The 15151-nt window shown below is 33.3% G+C and overlaps 1 protein-coding gene and 1 pseudogene across 1 annotated transcript; both read left to right on the forward strand.

The window, feature by feature from the left end:
• Positions 1 to 1439: 1439 nt before the first annotated feature.
• Positions 1440 to 2120, forward strand: LOC106292216 (probable basic-leucine zipper transcription factor E). The gene has a single exon (XM_013727828.1). It carries the CDS (start codon positions 1440 to 1442, stop codon positions 2118 to 2120), a length of 681 nt encoding a protein of 226 aa, XP_013583282.1.
• A 203-nt stretch (positions 2121 to 2323) lies between these two features.
• LOC106292217 lies at positions 2324 to 9054 on the forward strand (annotated as a pseudogene).
• Positions 9055 to 15151: the final 6097 nt, after the last annotated feature.

Genomic DNA, 15151 nt, shown 5'->3' on the forward strand with positions numbered 1-15151 from the left:
AAAAAAATCATGATTTTTGTTAACTGGGCGGATCATTATTTATATGATATCGCACACAAATTTTTTTTCTTCTGTTTTTACAATTATCTTATTAACTCTATATACTCATTTATTTATATTTTTTATATGATATCACACATTCGTAAAAAAATAGATAGTTTAAGATGCAAAAAAAATATTTACTTAATGAATATAATATGAACGAATATTACAAATACATCATTTGATAAAATAAATAATTAAAAACTGAAAATTCATATCCGCGCTGGCGTGCGGGTAAGGGTCTAGTTTTTTAATTATAGTAACTATTTAACTCGGAAAACCATTGTATTTTACATAGAGTTAAATTAACTTAATACTCCTATACATAACTGAAATGATTAATTAGTGAAATAAAAAAATATCAGTAGTCCACGTGCATTTCATTTTTTCTCAGTTTTTTTTGCCGTACCCCTCATGACAGAGTAAAATAGTAATTAAAAAAACAAAAAAACAAATACAAGGCAAAAATAACAAATAACTAGATTCTGATACGCGCTTAGAAAGCGAAAACTTATTTTTTATTTATTGATCAAAAACTGATTTACAAACTATCATTATTTTTGTTTCGAACTATAGCAATTGAGTTTTTAGGTTTTTATCATTTGTTTTTTTTCTCTTCAAAATATGCTATTTGTTCGAAATACGGTAGTTGTTCTATAATGTTTTGAATTTTAAGAATTGTTTTCATATCCGATCTAGATTCGTGGTTGAACCTATAGACCCGATACATTGTACATAATCCGATTCAACTTTAATGAAAAATTTGTTAATTAAAAATCCGGTAGAATCCGGTAAAAACCCAAAAACTCACTATTAACCCGTGATCTGATACCATTGATTCGATAAAAACACAAAATATCTGATAGTATCTTTTAAAGAAATTGATTAAATTACTCATATTTTTTTTTAATATAACATAAATTTGTGATTCTTTAGAATATTATGAAATTTATTATGCTATCCAAATAAAAAATGATAATATAAAAAATCTTATTGATATGACAATACTACTTTATTTTCGTTATTAATAATTAGTTTGTATTTTTAATTTAGATTTAAAAATTGATTTTAAGATAATTTTTAAAATATTCTTAAACACTCGTAATTGCCATATCAATATTATGTACAAAATGATATTGTATACGGAAAAATGATATTCAAATATGTATATAATATATGGTGTAAGATATAAGGTTTTGGTTTGTATTGAAAATCTGCATAATATTCGAGTTATCTATTTTGAATATTGATATATAGATTTATGAAAATAATAGTGTTTGTTAATTTATTTATTGTTCATAATATATTTATACTTAGAATATTTATTTTTTAATTATAGTAACTATTTAACTCGGGAAAAGATTATATTTTACATAGAGTTAATTAACTTAATACTGATGCACTGCCTCACCTTCGATTCTCTCGGTCATCTCGATGGAACCTCTACTCCGACCGACAACAACGACGCTGTCTGGCACAAGCGTGATGCGATCGTTAAACTCTGGCTGTATGGAACGCTCGCTCAGACGTTATTCAAATCAATGTTCAAGAAAGGAGGAACCGCACATGATGTGTGGAATCGGATTGAGAATCAATTCCGAAACAACAAGGAGGCTCGTGTGATGCAATTGGATAGCGAACTCCGCAACAAGGAGATCGGTGACATGTCCATACATGAGTACTGTCAGAAGCTCAAATCAGTTGCAGACCTCTTGTCTAATCTCGATGCTCCTGTACCAGATAAAACTCTGGTAATGTACATGTTAAATGGCTTAAATGAGAAATTTGACTATGTGCTTAACGTGATCAAGCACCAGAAGCCGTTTCCTACATTTGAAGATGCTAAAAAAATGCTGGAGATGGAGGAGACTCGATTAAAGAAGTCTCACAAGGTCGCTGTGACACACACTGACAATCCATCATCGTCAACGGCACTCATCACCACAAACACTCAGAACCAGCAAACCAACATTTCAAGGAACAACAACAACGACAACCGTGGAAACAGACGTGGTAATCGAAACAAAGGCCGCTACAACAACAACAATTACCACCAAAGACCGTTCTACAACAACTGAAACACACCCCGCCCTGATATAGATCATACAACAACTGGCTTCCCCAACAACAAGCTCCGGCTCTCCCTTGGCAAACTCTTCCAAATGGTTTCTATCCTCTGCGTCAGTTTACACCTCCTCCTCAGTCGCAAGCACCGTCTGAAGCACATTTGGCTCACGTCAATCTCCAACCAACAAAGGACTTTGCAGAGGCGTTCAACACCATGACACTGACGGACCCTTCTCAAAACGGATGGTTCATCGACAGCGGTGCTACTGCTCATCTTGCTTCGACGTCAGGTATGCTCCATTCTGTTTTTAATTCGAACACCGGAAAATCTGTCACTGTTGGAATTGGTACAACCATTCCGGTTCATTCCACTGGATATTCTTCAATTCCTACTCAATCTCGCTTGTTACATCTTAAAAATATGTTGGTTGCTCTAAATATTGTCAAGAATCTTGTTTCTGTTTGTCGTTTCACCACTGACAATTGGTGTTCTGTTGAGTTTGACCCGTTTGGTTTCTCTGGGAAGGATCTGCACACTCAGAGAGTAATTATCTGCAGTGATAGCACATGTGATCTATATCCAGTGCCGACTCTCCTCAATCACAAAGCACTGGCTGCGGTTACCAATGAGTCCTCCTCCACTTGGCATAGGCGTTTGATTCATACCATTACTGTCACTCTCAATTCTCTCATTTCATCTGGTTTTATTTCTTGTAATAAAGACAACTTTCTCTCTTGCTGCAATGCTTGTCAACTTTTTTTTTTTTTTGAACTATACACAGTTTCCCCAAAGGCTTCTCAGGCCCAAGGGACTAATCTGTGTCGCTGCGGCCCGAATGTTAAATTTCGCAGTGGCCGGGAATCGAACCAATAAACCTTTTGAACTTGTTCATTCAGATGTTTGGACCTCCCCGATTCCTAGCATAAGTGGGTGCCGATATTATGTTCTCTTTCTAGATGACTTCACTCACTATCTTTGGGTTTATCCACTTTGCAGGAAAAGTGATTTTTTCTCAAAATTCTTACACTTCAACGCCTATGTCAAAACTCAATTCAAAACAAACATCATGAGTCTCCAATGCGACAATGGAGGTGAATATGATAACAATCGCTTTCATGATCACTTCTCAAAGAATGGCATGACATTCAGGTTCTCTTGCCCTCACACCTCTCAACAAAATGGCAAGTCAGAAAGAATGGTCCGAACTCTGAATAATGCCATTCAAACCTTGCTTTTCCAGTCCCACCTATCTCCAACTTATTGGGTGGAGGCTCTACATGTCGCAGCTCATGTTCTAAATATATTACCTTCCTCTGCGATCGGTAATGAATCACCCCACTTTCTTCTCTTTAAAGAAAAGCCTACTTACTCTCATCTTCGCATTTTTGGTTGTCTTTGTTTTCCTAATCTAAACATCTCAACCACAAACAAGCTTTCTCCTCTATCAACTCCATGCTTGTTTCTAGGATACCCTACCAATCATAGAGGGTACAGATGTCTAGATCTAAGAACAAACTGAGTTATCTTATCTAGACATGTGGTTTTTGATGAAAACACTTTTCCAAAAGCTGAAAAAGCCTCACAAAATGCTAGAGTCTTTGATTTTCTTGAAACAGATGCCCCTTCGACTGTCTTTAGAGATATTCTCCAAGGGACTTCTCTTTCCCCTGTTTCAACCCAACATCAACCTCCTGACGCGTCAACTGCAACCAACACTAATCTCGTGCAGCCTCTTTCTATTCAACCCACGAGAATGACGACAAGAAGTCAGGTTGGTGTTCGCAAACCAAAGAAAAATTTCTCTTTATACACTTCTTCTTTGTCTAGACTCCCAACAAGCCACCAAAAAGCTTTAGGTGATCCGAACTGGAACCCAGCAATGACAAATGAATACGATGCTCAAATTAAAAATAAGACTTGGAGTTTGGTACCTAGACCTTATGGAGCTAACATAATTAACTGCTTGTGGTTGTATAAGCTTAAACATGATGCAGATGGTGTACCTAGGAGACACAAGGCTCGCTTGGTTGCAAATGGAAAATCTCAGCAAGCCGGTGTTGATTATGACGAGACATTCAGCCCCGTCGTCAAGCCGGCAACAATCTGTACCGTTCTAAACCTTGCAGTCTCTCGCGGCTGGGATATGCGTCAACTGGACGTCAAGAACGCCTTCCTTCACGGCAGCATATCTGAAACTATCTACATGCATCAACCACCCGGGTATGTCGATAAGACAAATCCACACCATGCCTGCAAGCTTAATAAGGCCCTATATGGTTTAAAACAAGCGCCTAGAACATGGAATGCATGGTTTGCAACCTATCTCACACGTCTTGGCTTTGTTACTACCAAGAGTGACTCCTCTCTGTTTGTTTATAAAGATGGACACAACATTGCCTATCTTTTACTTTATGTTGACGACATTGTGCTAACTGGTTCATCTAAGGCTCTCGTTTCAGGGATCATAGATCACCTCAAAACAGAGTTCCCGATTACAGATATGGGAAGATTAAGTTATTTTCTCGGTATTAAGGTGAGGTACAACACATCAGGAGTCCTTCTCACTCAAAAACAGTATGCAACAGATATAATTGCTCGAGCAGGCATGACCGCATGCAAGCCTGTCTCCACTCCCGTTGATGTCAACTCAAATCTCTCGGCAGATTCCGGTGATCCTATCAGCAATCCAACGAAATACATAAGTTTAGCAGGCGCTCTGCAGTACCTGACCTTCACCAGACCCGACATCACATACGCGGTTCAACAAGTCTGCTTGCATATGCATGACCCTCGTCATAAACACATCCCTTCGACGTATTATCCGCTACATTCAAGGAACTAGCTCCTTTGGACTTTAGATCTTCAAGACGTCTCCTACAACGCTTTCAGCATACACTGATGCTGACTGGGCTGGCTGCCCGATTCACGACGCTCCACATCCGGCTATGCTGTATATCTCGGCGACAACTTAGTGTCATGGTCTTCAAAACGTCAAGAGACAGTCTCCCGCTCAAGCGCGGAAGCTGAATACAAAGGAATCACGAATGCTGTCGCTGAAACTTGCTTCCTATGCAATCTCTTGCTCAAGCTACACTGCCCCATTCGAACAGCTACTCTCGTGTTTTGCGACAACATAAGTTCAGTCTATCTGTCGTCGAACCCAGTGAAGCACCAAAGGACCAAACACATAGAGATTGATCTCCATTTTGTAAGAGAAAAAGTGGCAATTGGTCAAGTAAAAGTCATTCATGTCCCTTCTTCGCTTCAGTATGCTGACATCTTCACTAAGGGCTTACCAACTTCTCTATTAAGAGACTTCCGCTCCAGTTTGACTGTCCGCTACGCCAACAATCTCACTTAGGGAGGGTGATAGAATATGCCAATATACTGTTTCATATATACTCTCCTATTTATGTGGATCTCACAATTGTAATTAGCTTAAATAGGCTACTCATTGTACGTTGTTATTCAATCAAGTATATACAAACTTTCACAGAATACCACAGGCTTGTTCCCGCTCTTCCCTACTCAGGCGAACTCCGTCTCAGCTATTTCAACTGCTCCTCAATGGCTTCGCAGCGCCAGCTTCACGACGGATCTCTCCGTCATCGACGCCGCAGCTTCGATGGCTCCTTCCCTATCCGATGTCGAGGCTAGCGAAGAAGATGAAGAAGGAGACGCTGGTAGAAGTAAGAGTGAAACCAATCAGCCTAGGGTTTACAATTTGATTGAAGAAGAAGAAGAAGGATCCGAGTCTGATGACGACAGAGTAAAGAAGAAGAGGGATAAAATGAAGAAGCGGAAGAGGGATTCTGATGAATACTATACGAAGCCTGCCAAGCTAAGCAGCCCCGGGACTGGGACGGGGACCGGAAAATGGGATGGGAGCAGGAACGAGAAACGTCAAACTTAAAATTTGTAGATACGGGTACGACACAGAAACGACGACCATATTATAAGAAAATATAAAAATATCTGTAAGTAAAAATGTTAAAATCTGAAACATAAGTTTTAACAGCAGCAAACACACTTAATCAAAATACTAGACATCAACATAAACAATAGCAAACACACTTGATAAAAATACTAGACAACAACAGAAACATCAGCAAACACACTTGATCAAAACACTAAATAGCAACAGAATAAGCTACAAAAATATATGATACATATAAACTGACAGTCATATTTTTGTATGAAAAACATAGAAACATTGTATATGTTATTTTCGTAAGATAAGATTACAAGAAGAAGGTAAAAAAAATGCTTACGTGTTTTGCTTGTGATATAAACAACAAAGAGACAAGAAGGGAAGGAAAGTGCGTATGTGTTCTGTTGCTGATATACCACAGAGAGAGATATGGTCGAGACTTGAGTTTCAAAGAGAAAGAAGATGGAAGTGCAAGAGACTAAAGTGAGAGTGGAAGAATCAAAGAGACAGAGACACTATTTTTTTTTTTAATTACAACTTTTGATCTTTTCAAAATTAATAGAATAAACACATTAAAGGTTAAAAACATATATGGTTTAATTTTTTACACTTCTTATAACACAAAAATTCAGATGGATACGTCTATTTTCTGCAGAAACGTTTCCAGAACGTCTCCTTCTCTGACCAAGCCCGTACCCAATGAGTCTTGACGTCCCGGGTTCACCTCACACATATTGGAGACATTTCCTAGGCGTACCCGAGACGTCTCCGTCCCCCCCCCCAACGAACCCGATACGTGAGACGGCACCAATTTGGAGTACCCGTGCCACCTAGCAATGCCAAGGATTATTACTTGGATACTCGTCCTGATCCAGATAATCTTGCTTATGGCTCCATTTACAGGTCGTTTACATCTCCACATGTATAGTGTGATTCTGTAGTATGTGTAATGCGCTTTTTAAGTGTGTTTGTGTTTGTATTGCAGAATGAATGTTCCTCGTTATAAACTTGATAATTCTCAGAGAGGTTCTGAGTCAGGTTCTACGAAGCTTTATCTAAGGAATAGGCGTGGTTCTATGCTTGAAGCAGAGATTGATGTTAATTCTTTGGACGGGAAAGCAAAGTCTGATCACAGATACTGGTATGCAAAGAATGCAGCCATGGAACCGAACAAGAATTTCAGGCGTATTCGTTTGTCTGCTTCTTCTAGAGAGGCTGTTGATTCGTTGTTTGATCGTTTCATTCCTCTGGAGGAAGGTGAAGCTGTTCAAGAAAGCGAAGAGGAAGATGTTTCAGTGATGGGAATGTCATGGGAGGATGAGGTGTTGAATAAAACCCGAGAGTTCAACAGACAGACGAGGGAACGTCCCCATGATGAAAGGACCTGGCTGGCATTTGCTGATTTTCAAGACAAGGTTTCGAGTATGCAGTCTCAGAAAGGTGCTCGCTTGCAGACTTTGGAGAAGAAGATTAGTATACTTGAGAAGGCTTTTGAATTGAACCCAGATAGCGAAGAACTGTTACTTGTGCTTCTCAAGGCGTACCGAAGCAGAGACAGCGCAGATGTACTAATCAGGAAAAGGCACTTATGCAAAATTCCTCGAGCTACAGGCTATGGAGGGAGTTTCTAGGTGTTGTTCAAGGGGAGTTCTCCAGATTTAAAGTATCAGAAGTGAGGAAGATGTATTCTTATGCAATTTAGGCACTCTTTTCTGCTTGCAGCAAGCGACATAGGCAGGTTCTTATTTTATGGTTGATGAATAACTTAATACTTGTTTGTATACTGTCACAAGTTATGTGAAGTCTAATGTTCCTTCTTCGAACTTAGTTTTTTTGTAGTGTTTCCCGCTAGCTTTAAGCTGACATTGTTGATGATCTTCTTCTTGGCAGTTCGACATTGTAAGGTCTAATTTTTGTTTTTGTTGGATTATGCAGATGGATGCAACATCTGAACCATTGGATTCTACTCTCATCCAGCAGGAACTTGTTCTAGTGGATATGCTAGTTAGCCTCTGCAGGTTTGAATGGCAGGCTGGTTACCGGGAGCTGGCCACAGCGTTATTTCAAGCTGAAATGGAATATAGCATCTTTTCTCCATCTTTGTTGCTAAGTGAACAGAATAAATTAAGACTGTTTGAACACTTTTGGAGCAGTAATGGTGCTAGAGTTGGAGAAGAAGGAGTTTTTGGATGGTCTTTGTGGTTGGAGAAAGAGGAGGAACAAAGGCAAAAAATGTTGAAAGAGGAATCTTCTGATGACAATGACGTAGGCGGTTGGACAGGTTGGACAGAGCAGTTGTCAGATAGGAAAAAAGACAGTAGTATTGCTTCAGCTAACCCTGGAGAAGGTGATGTTAATCGGGAAGGCCTGGAAGAAGAAATGGAAGAAGAGAATGGCATGCCCGAAGATGACACTGAAGCTATGTTAAAGCTGTTAGGCATTGATGTTGATGCTGTGGCCAGTGATGAGGTTAAAGATACTTCAACATGGGTCAAATGGTTTGAAGAAGAGGTTTCTCGAGATCAAAATCAATGGATGCCTACTCGAAAAGCTGGTATTTATCTCTACGTTTACCATTATTAACTTGCAATTTAACCTAAAATTTCCGTAACGTGCATGTGGTTTTTAACCATCATGCATCATCCTTTAATAGGTGAATTCTCAAGTGTTGATGAAATGGGCGAGACGGAATATGAAGAGCAACTCTCAAGTCTTGTACTATATGAAGATATAAATGGATATCTATTTTCATTACGTTCAAACGAAGCCCGCTTATCTCTGGTTTACATTTGTATAAGTATGGTTGACATAAACTTTTTAATCATATTTTATTTTACATTCTTCAAATATAATAGAACAAAACAAATAGTATAGTACAAATTACTGAAATGGTGTAAAAATATTGTGCTACTTTGTCTCAAATTATCAAATTGTATATTGCCTAAAACTTATAATAGAAAAGATTGACAACAACGACCAACATTTGGTTCTTTCTTAGAACTCTGTGGTTTAAATCTCGGTTTATGTAATTGCACTTTTCTATCCTGAAAATTGACCTGAAAAATAAGAAGACAATGAAATAACCTTAGATTTCCATGTGAATATAACATACTATTCTATGCACCAGATAACTACCCTATGTAATATATATATATATATATATATATATATATATATATATTATACAGTATGTATAAGAACATCAGCGAGAACCAATCAGATATCATGCTATAACCATATGAGTAAACAGTTTTGCTATGCAGATGGTATTCCACACACTAATCAATATTTGTACACTGTAATATCATCACTGATACAAAACTCCAATTGAAGCTTAAGAAAGAATAAGAACATCAGCGAGAACCACAACCGACTATAAATTGTACAGCTCAGAGCTCAATTTAATTAACAGATCTGACAATCACCATCGAGAAGGTTGTAGATTTAATAATTAAAGGGCTAAGAAGTGTAATGTAGCGCTATTGAAGAGGAGAAATTTTATGGTTATCATGTGTAATTCAAAAATCTGTCAGAATAAACATAACGAGGAAAACATAAACCATAAATCAAAATGTTCAACTCAATAAATATGTTGCAAACAAGATATGAAATGATACTATTCTAAATGGAATAATTGAAGTAGATAAGTATACTATTACATCCCAAATGGAATGGACGTTGTAAATAAGATACTATGAGGTACATGCTTTGAACCAATTTGTCAGCAATGCTATTCCACACAAAAGACCTACTTACTAAACTATGGGTTACATGCTTTGAACCCATTTGACAGCAATGCTATTCCACACAAAAGACCTAAATTACTAAACTACGTATTTTGCATCTCCGCTATAAAGAAAATTAAAATCTAAGGAACCCTAACACAACCTGGGAAAACCAAAACTTAAATCAAATTGCAAAAGTCCAAAGAGAGGGACTAATTCCGTAACGGGAACGATGGTATGCACAGCGGACGATGGTACAGACTTAGCAATTAGAAAACCCTAATTCTGAGACGAGCTCAAATAAAAGAAAATAAACACAGAGGAAGCAAAGGCGAAGAGAATCGACTGAAACGAGGGAGACCTTACGAAAATTTCAGAGATCTGAGAAGAATCGAGTTGGTGAAGTTGGATAGAAAAGGTGTGTTACTAACCGCCGCTGAAACCCTAATGCGGAACTCTAACGCCGAACACGATTGAAAGGGAGCACGAAGGAGATGGAAAAACTGTCGATTGAAGGCGGAGGGGAGGATTTGGAGCAAATCGGTGCCGAAAACCGTTTGACCTCGAGAAAGTTACCAACGGAACTGAAAAGAGAATTGTGAACAGAGGTAAGACACGAATTACCTTTTGTGTGGTTAGTAATTTTATTTTTAATTAATTTTAGTACCAGGTTGGGCCGGTTGAGTTTAAGGGGTATTACAGTATTAATATGTATATATAACTCCGTGTATAGAAACGTTAGGGGAAATAGCTATTGTGTGTATTATAGTTTTTTCATAGTTATAGGCCCCAATTTCCCTTCATTCAATACACCCAACACTAATTTTTTTAAAAATTTTAGTTACTTCGTTTAGTTTTATTCATTGAAGAGAAAAAAAAATTCCGAAGAAAAATTTGTTTGCAGTTTGGTTCATCTTAATTTCCAGATTATATTTAAATTATTCGATATGGTAAGGTATGAAACTCAAGTAAAATTATGTTAGTAATAGTTTATTAATTTATGACACTATAAATTTATGAAAATATTTTCAAATACCCTGAGCGGAATTTTCAACAAATATTTTTTTATAAGAACTTCAACAAATGCTAAAATAATTTACAAAAACTAATTAGTAAAACACTAAAAATTAAAGAGAATTTCATTATAAATTGAAAAACTAATAAAAACTCAAACAAACATATATTATAAACATCATTTGTTGTTACATAATATATACTAATTTTTATTTATGACATTATTTATATATTAATTAAAAATAAGTTTTTTTATTATTTTATCACATTACATTTGATTTTTAATTGAGTTGGCTTGGAGGTGGATGTATTAATTTATTATCATGAAAATTAGTTATTGTAATAGTATTAAAATATGATACTCTTAGAAATATAAAATTATTAATTATTCTTACTTTAGATTTTCTTCAACTATATAAAATTGAACTAAAAATCAAATAGAAAAATATAAATCACTACATTTTTGTTAAATTTTTAATTTAATAATTTTGTGATCTCTAACCAAAAAATGTTAGTGGTCTTTTCAACTCAAACCAATAAAATTTAATAAAGTTAAGAATATAATTTTAGAATAAAAACATATTACATTTATTATTTTCAGTATAAATTAAGATTTTATAAAATTAAAATACTTTAATATAAAAAAAATTATGCGTAAACTTACCTGCCTGTAGGGCGGGCCTACACCTAGTTTTTGTTATAAAACAATAAGAAATGGTTTATTGTGTTTGTATTATATTATTATAATACAAAGTGTTATTATGTCGATGAAAAAATATATTTTATTTTTTAAAAAATTATATAATTTATAAATTAATTTATTTGAGATTTTGTATGTATGCTTTTATGTTACAATGTCGACATTATATTTTGTTAATAAATTCTGGGAGTTAAGATTGTCTGGTTAGTGATACAGAAGATGTTTATATTTTGTTTGTTACAAAATTTGAATGAATATGCCATAAAAAGTTTCTTATAAATTTGTGGGAGAAATTTCAAGTTTACTACATTGTTGGTACAATTATTTATGTTTACCTTCATTAAGTAGATATTCTTGCAAATGCTTCTATACTATTAAAATAGAAATCATGACTTCTTTCAAGTGTGGTTTTTTTTTTTGGATCATCCTTAGAAAATTTATTAAATTTTACATAACTTAATTATAATATCTTTTAATATCTTTATTTTTATTTGAAATATTAATAAATATCTTAAAGAAATGTCTAACAAAATCTTTCAAATATCTTTTAGAATTTTTTTAAAATATATTTTCCAAATTAGTTAATTAAATTTTTAATTATCACAAAGTATAATTAGAAACTAAATTTTAGTTTAGTTTTGATTGTAAAAAATAATAATTATATAAAATAGTTTTAATAGTATTTTAATGATAATAAAAAACTTTAATTGATTTAATTTTCAAAATTAAATTTAAGAAGTATTTTAAAAGATGTTTTTAAAACGAAATATTCATTTCTATTTCTAATTTAAAAATAAAAATTCTTATCAATTTAGCACAAGAATTATAACTTATTTCATATGTGATTTTTTAATTGGGTTCTTTCAAAAATGACTCAAAATTTCAAGTTAAACACAAAAATAACCTATGTTTTTTTGAAACTTTGTTTTGTCTTATTCACCTTAGAAGTTCTAGTTATTCACGAAAATGCCATTATTTTTTTCCGAAAATAAGGCTTTTACCTTACCGCTTAGAAATCACACCTTTAAATGTTTTTACCATGTAATACAATCATAGATGAAACAATTGATCTTTATTCATATCGTATACATAAGACTTTATTATTATTAACGTCCGTGTATTCTCCTAAGTTAAAAACCAATTCGGTTTATTATTTAAACAGCTATACTAAATTGGTTTAATTAATAACTATATGCCAAATTTTCTATTATGTAGGTTCAAACTTAATTTAGTTTCCACATATATTTCAAATTTAAAAATAAAACAAAAATTATGTAAATCAGTATCGTTACATAATAATGTTTTTAAAATAAATTTTGCCACAAAAATAAAAAATTTATAAATTTTATGATAATAATATTATCCGTCACACAAATATTATTATAAAATTAAATAATATATAACGCCAAATCATATTAATTTAGTGATATATTTTATTGCCTAATCTAAAATATTTTACTATTAAAGAAAATCTGCACGGTCATGCGGGTCAAGATCTAGTTCTTCTTTAAAGAAGGAAAAAAAATTTTATACTCTTGCTTTATAGATATATAAATATAAATAATTATTTAAATAAATCATAATTTTTTTATAGCTTTCAATTTTTTTTCTCAAGTTTTTTTTTCGAAATTGTTTTTAAAACTATTTTTAATATTTTAAAAAGATTTAAATATTTATTCATATATTTATTAAAATCCTAAACCCCACTTTACAAAACCCCACCCCAAAACTCTAAATCTTAAGTCATAAGTTAACCCTAAGATTATAAGTGTATATTTATCACTTTAAAAGTGAGGATAAATGTGATTAAGATAAACATGAATTTTTTTAGATATATAAATATAAATAATTATTTAAATAAATCATAATTTTTTTATAGCTTTCAATATTTTTTCTCAAGTTTTCTTTTCGAAATTATTTTAAAAACTATTTTTAAAATTTAAAAATATTTAAGTATTTATTCATATATTTATTAAAATCCTAAACATCACTTTACAAAACCTCATCCCTAAACTCTAAATCCTAAATCTATAAGTTAACCCTAAGATCATAAGTGTATATCTATCTATTTAAAAGTGAGGATTAATGTGATTAAGATAAACATGAATTTAGGAATGTGGTAGTTTAAGATTTTTTCTTGAATTTGATATAAATATGTTTACAGAGTTAACGATCTCGTTTACAGAGTCAACATGAGTCTGTAAATGCTTTGTTGTCAAAAAAATAATATAAATATGTAAATTAAATTTATTTGGAATATACTGCAATATATGAAACTAAATCAGTTAAAGAATTTAATGCTAAAATCTAGCCTCATATATATATAGTTTAGTAAATATACAGTTTAATATCTATATCCGGAAGATAAAATTTCATAAAAATATCCTAACTAAATTTTGTTAATTTTTAATACCCAAATTCTTTTTCTTACCTGGTTTAATATCAAACTAATTATTTAACTTTTTTAATACATTTATTTTAAAATTGTGTTCATTTTAATACCCACAATATGTTCATTATAATGAAAATATTAATAAGTGTTGCAAAGACACTTAATATATCTCTAAATTTAAAACAAAGAATCTCAAAAAATTCAAATTTTATTTCAAGTTTAAGAATAATAAGAAATATGTTTTTGGATAATTTTTTAAAAGAAAATAATTCCGAAAAAATATAAATAAATTAGTTTTAAACTTGGGGTTTTTGCCAAAACTAACCCACAACTTGATTTTAACCCCAAACCTATACCCAAACTTGAATCAAATGCAAAACTAACCTAAAAGCCTAGTGAAATTACAGCTCAGCCCCTTGTGACCAAACAAAAAAACAGAAGCCATTTTTACGAATATAGCCCTAGTAAATCGTCTGAGTCGTCTGAGATGTTGGAAGTCGTCTGGACGACTGAAGTGTAGGTCGTCTGGTACCGGTTTATTTTAAAAATAATTTATAAATCTTGTAAAAAAATATTTTGATGCGTGAAAAATAAAAATCAAGTAATTATAAACAGTTTTAAGTGATATAAATTAAGATATGATAAAATTGATTTGTTTTGAAGATAGATGAGTGGAAGTAGTGAATCATGAAATACTTTGGTTTAGGAGTTTGGCAAACATATGTTGTAGTATTGTATGTATTGTTAGGGTTAGATTTTGGAAAACCAAAATTAGTTTTCACCTATGTGTGTTTATTTATGTGTATAGTAAACACTTTTCAAGTTTGATTTGATTTTATGAAGTCTTTAATTAGATAATTAAGTTTAGGGGTTATGTTTAGGGTGTGGACGACTTATATTTCAGTCGTCTGTTGAATAATTTACTCGGACGACGTATATTTCAGTCGTCCACATCGTACCAAACCTTTAATTTTACTAATGTACGTTTTAACCTAACCGGATCATTTTACTCGGACGACTGAAATGTAAGTCGTCCAGGAAGTCGTCTGAGTNACATGTACGGCGTCCAAATATTTTCGCCTAAAATTTTTAAAAAAAATTATTTTTCCGCTTAAATAATTTAAACCAGGCGACTTACTTCTAAGTCGTCTTGAAAGTCTTCTATTTTAATTTCCCGCTAAAAATAATAAACTCTTCTGGACGACTTACATGTAAGTCGTCTGTTTTAATTTCTTCACCAGACAACTGAAATGTAAGTCGTCCAGGAAGTCGTCTGAGT

Source organism: Brassica oleracea, chromosome C5, assembly GCF_000695525.1.
Source record: "Brassica oleracea var. oleracea cultivar TO1000 chromosome C5, BOL, whole genome shotgun sequence".
Taxonomy (NCBI): domain Eukaryota; kingdom Viridiplantae; phylum Streptophyta; class Magnoliopsida; order Brassicales; family Brassicaceae; genus Brassica; species Brassica oleracea.

Coding starts and splice junctions, on each gene's coding strand:
- LOC106292216 (XM_013727828.1), top strand. CDS start 1,440: ATGCACTGCCTCACCTTCGATTCTCTCGGTCATCTCGATGGAACCTCT.